The sequence below is a fragment of the Fukomys damarensis genome, unplaced genomic scaffold (genome assembly GCF_012274545.1).
Source record: "Fukomys damarensis isolate Sample0158 unplaced genomic scaffold, DMR_v1.0_HiC HiC_scaffold_15373, whole genome shotgun sequence".
NCBI classification, from domain to species: domain Eukaryota; kingdom Metazoa; phylum Chordata; class Mammalia; order Rodentia; family Bathyergidae; genus Fukomys; species Fukomys damarensis.
In genome coordinates, this window is record NW_022916285.1 from 1 (window position 1) to 2,504 (window position 2,504).

Below are 2,504 nucleotides of genomic sequence, written 5' to 3' on the forward strand. Positions count from 1 at the left end.
AACCAAATCATATGTTGTATCAATCAGTGTTTGCTAGAGAAACAGGTACAGCACAAGATACACTGGTGCTTGAGAATTTACAAGATTGGATTACAATGGCCACTCAGAGTCAGACGCGGAAGAGAGCAGAGGGTCTGTCTGCACACTGGAGACCCCAAGGATGTGGTCGAAGACCTGGAGCTCACTGCAGGGTCCCATGCAAGTCCATGTCAAGAGGCTGATGGGTCTGCAATGGAGGCCAAAGGATCTGTGCAGGAGCCAAAGAGTCTGAGCAGAAAGGCAGGAGATGACGTCCAAGGTGTGGGTGCAGACTGGAGCTCCTCCAAGAAACAGAAGAAGGTCAGCCCTTCTTCACTTCCCCTTCATAGCATCCCGCAGTGGAGGCCCGCACTCGACGTGGGGTGGGCCTTCCATGCTCTAGGGTGTGGAATCGCTGAGCTAGTTCAGCTGAGCTTCTCTCACTCAAGTTCAAACAATCGATTAACCATCACACTTACCTTACAATAAGATTTAATGCACAGGTTTCTTTTGAACTTTTTAAACACTAAAAATGAATTTGCTTCATTTTAAACAAATTCTCACCCCTAGGATCATTAACCTAATCCACAGTAATTCAGCAAACTGAGTAATTATGTGATCAAATACTTTCTCCTTGAATTAATGATTTTTCAATGCATATATTCAATAGAACCATTCTGTATGAATGGAAAAGCGTAGTAAGGTCTGTTGCATGGAGCCTGGGGCCTGGCTTGGAGCTTGAACCTGTGACGAATCACCAGAAATCAGGTTCTGCAGAGCCCAGCCTGGAGCTGAGTGTCTGGGCCTTAAAGGACGGAGCCACCAGGGTGGCCATGGCCACTGGCCACTCGGAAGGTTTTCCACATGGATCGGCCTGGAACCAGGTCCACAGCACTGACCACCTCAGTGCTGATGAGTGCTGCCATCCCATTGGCTGCACTGGAGGACAGGACTGTAGGATGCAGCTTGTCCCCGGCCACTCTTAGGGACTGAAGCCGGGAGCGCTGAGCCAGCCATAGGATGAGCCTGATCCACTTAATGGTTCTCACCCTCATACCATCCACCTCTGTTCAATCATTGCCTCTTCCTCAACTCTGGTCTTAAAGGCAATATTCTGTGACCAGCTGACCAATCAGGAGAGGAAACTTGTCTCAAAAGCGTCACCTTAGTCTTTCCATTAAGTTGGAATGAGCCTCTACTCATTGGGGAAAGTATTTGTGGTACTTCCTTGATTTGCATGTGTTATCCCAATCTCTGCTTTCATTTGCACACATTCCTCTTAGTGTCTCTCTGTGTCCAAATATCCTTGCTTCTTTGGGTAAAGACATTCATCTTAAATCTGAGATCAGTTTCTTGCTCCACAATTTCCTCATGGCATTTTTCACTTCTGCGTTCCTCAGTGTGTAAATCAGAGGGTTGAGCAGAGGTGTCCCAACCGTGTAAAACACAGCTACCATCTTATCCATGGGGAAGGTGGTGGCAGGGCGTGTGTAGATGAATATGCACGGTATAAAGAACAAGACAATCACAGTGATGTGGGAGATGCAGGTGGAGAGGGCTTTTCTCCTCCCTTCAGCACTGTGGTTTCTGAGAGAATGCAGGATGACAGCATAGTTGAATATCAGCAAGAAAAAGCTCACTGTAAAGATGGCTCCACTATTGGACACAAGCAGCAGGTTGACCACATAGGTGTCTGTACAGGCGAGTTCCAGCAGGGGCTCCAGGTCACAGAAATAGTGATCGATCACATTGGAACCACAGTAAGGCAGGCTCAAGGCCAGGAAAATCTGAGCTAAGGAATGCACACAGGACCCCACCCAGGCCACGGCCAGCAACACTGCACAGACCCTGAGGCTCATGATGGTCGTGTAGTGCAGGGGCTTGCAGATGGCCATGTAGTGGTCCACGGCCATGAGGATCATGATGAAGATCTCCAGGCAGCCAAACAAATGCATGGAGAAGACTTGGATTAGGCACTCAATAAAGAAAATTATGTTCTTCTTCAAGAGTGCATCCACAATAATTCTAGGGGCTACAGAAATAGAGAGGCAGGTGCCAGATAAGGATAAGTGGAAAAGGAAGATGTACATCGGACTCCCAAGTGCCCGACTGGTCTTGATGGTGGTGATAATCATCAGGTTACCCAGCAACATTGCCAAGTAGAAAAATAAGAAAGTCATAAACACTATCTGTTTCCTAACGGGGACCTGTGTCAACCCAAGCAGAATGAACTCAGTCACATTAGTGTTCAGCTGCATGGCTTCGTGAATCACAAAAAGGGGCAGTTGTAAGTGGTTTAGCTGCAAAAACAAAGGAATTAATTTACCATGTCACATGTGATGTTATGGAATTTTTAAACCAAAAGTAATTATTTATTACCAGAGACATTCTAGTTGTATGAATGACCATCACATAGAATCATTATCAGCCTAAAATAAAGTTGTAAATGTATTTTCCCACAGCACTTTCCAAATACAGCCCCTTAT

General features: G+C 46.3%; 1 protein-coding gene across 1 annotated transcript; it reads right to left on the reverse strand.

The window, feature by feature from the left end:
* Positions 1-1,346: 1,346 nt before the first annotated feature.
* Positions 1,347-2,276, reverse strand: LOC104853367 (olfactory receptor 4C16-like). Its single transcript, XM_010611276.1, has one exon. It carries the CDS (start codon positions 2,274-2,276, stop codon positions 1,347-1,349), a length of 930 nt encoding a protein of 309 aa, XP_010609578.1.
* Between the last annotated feature and the right edge of the window lie 228 nt (positions 2,277-2,504).

Coding starts and splice junctions, on each gene's coding strand:
- LOC104853367 (XM_010611276.1), bottom strand. CDS start 2,276: ATGCAGCTGAACACTAATGTGACTGAGTTCATTCTGCTTGGGTTGACA.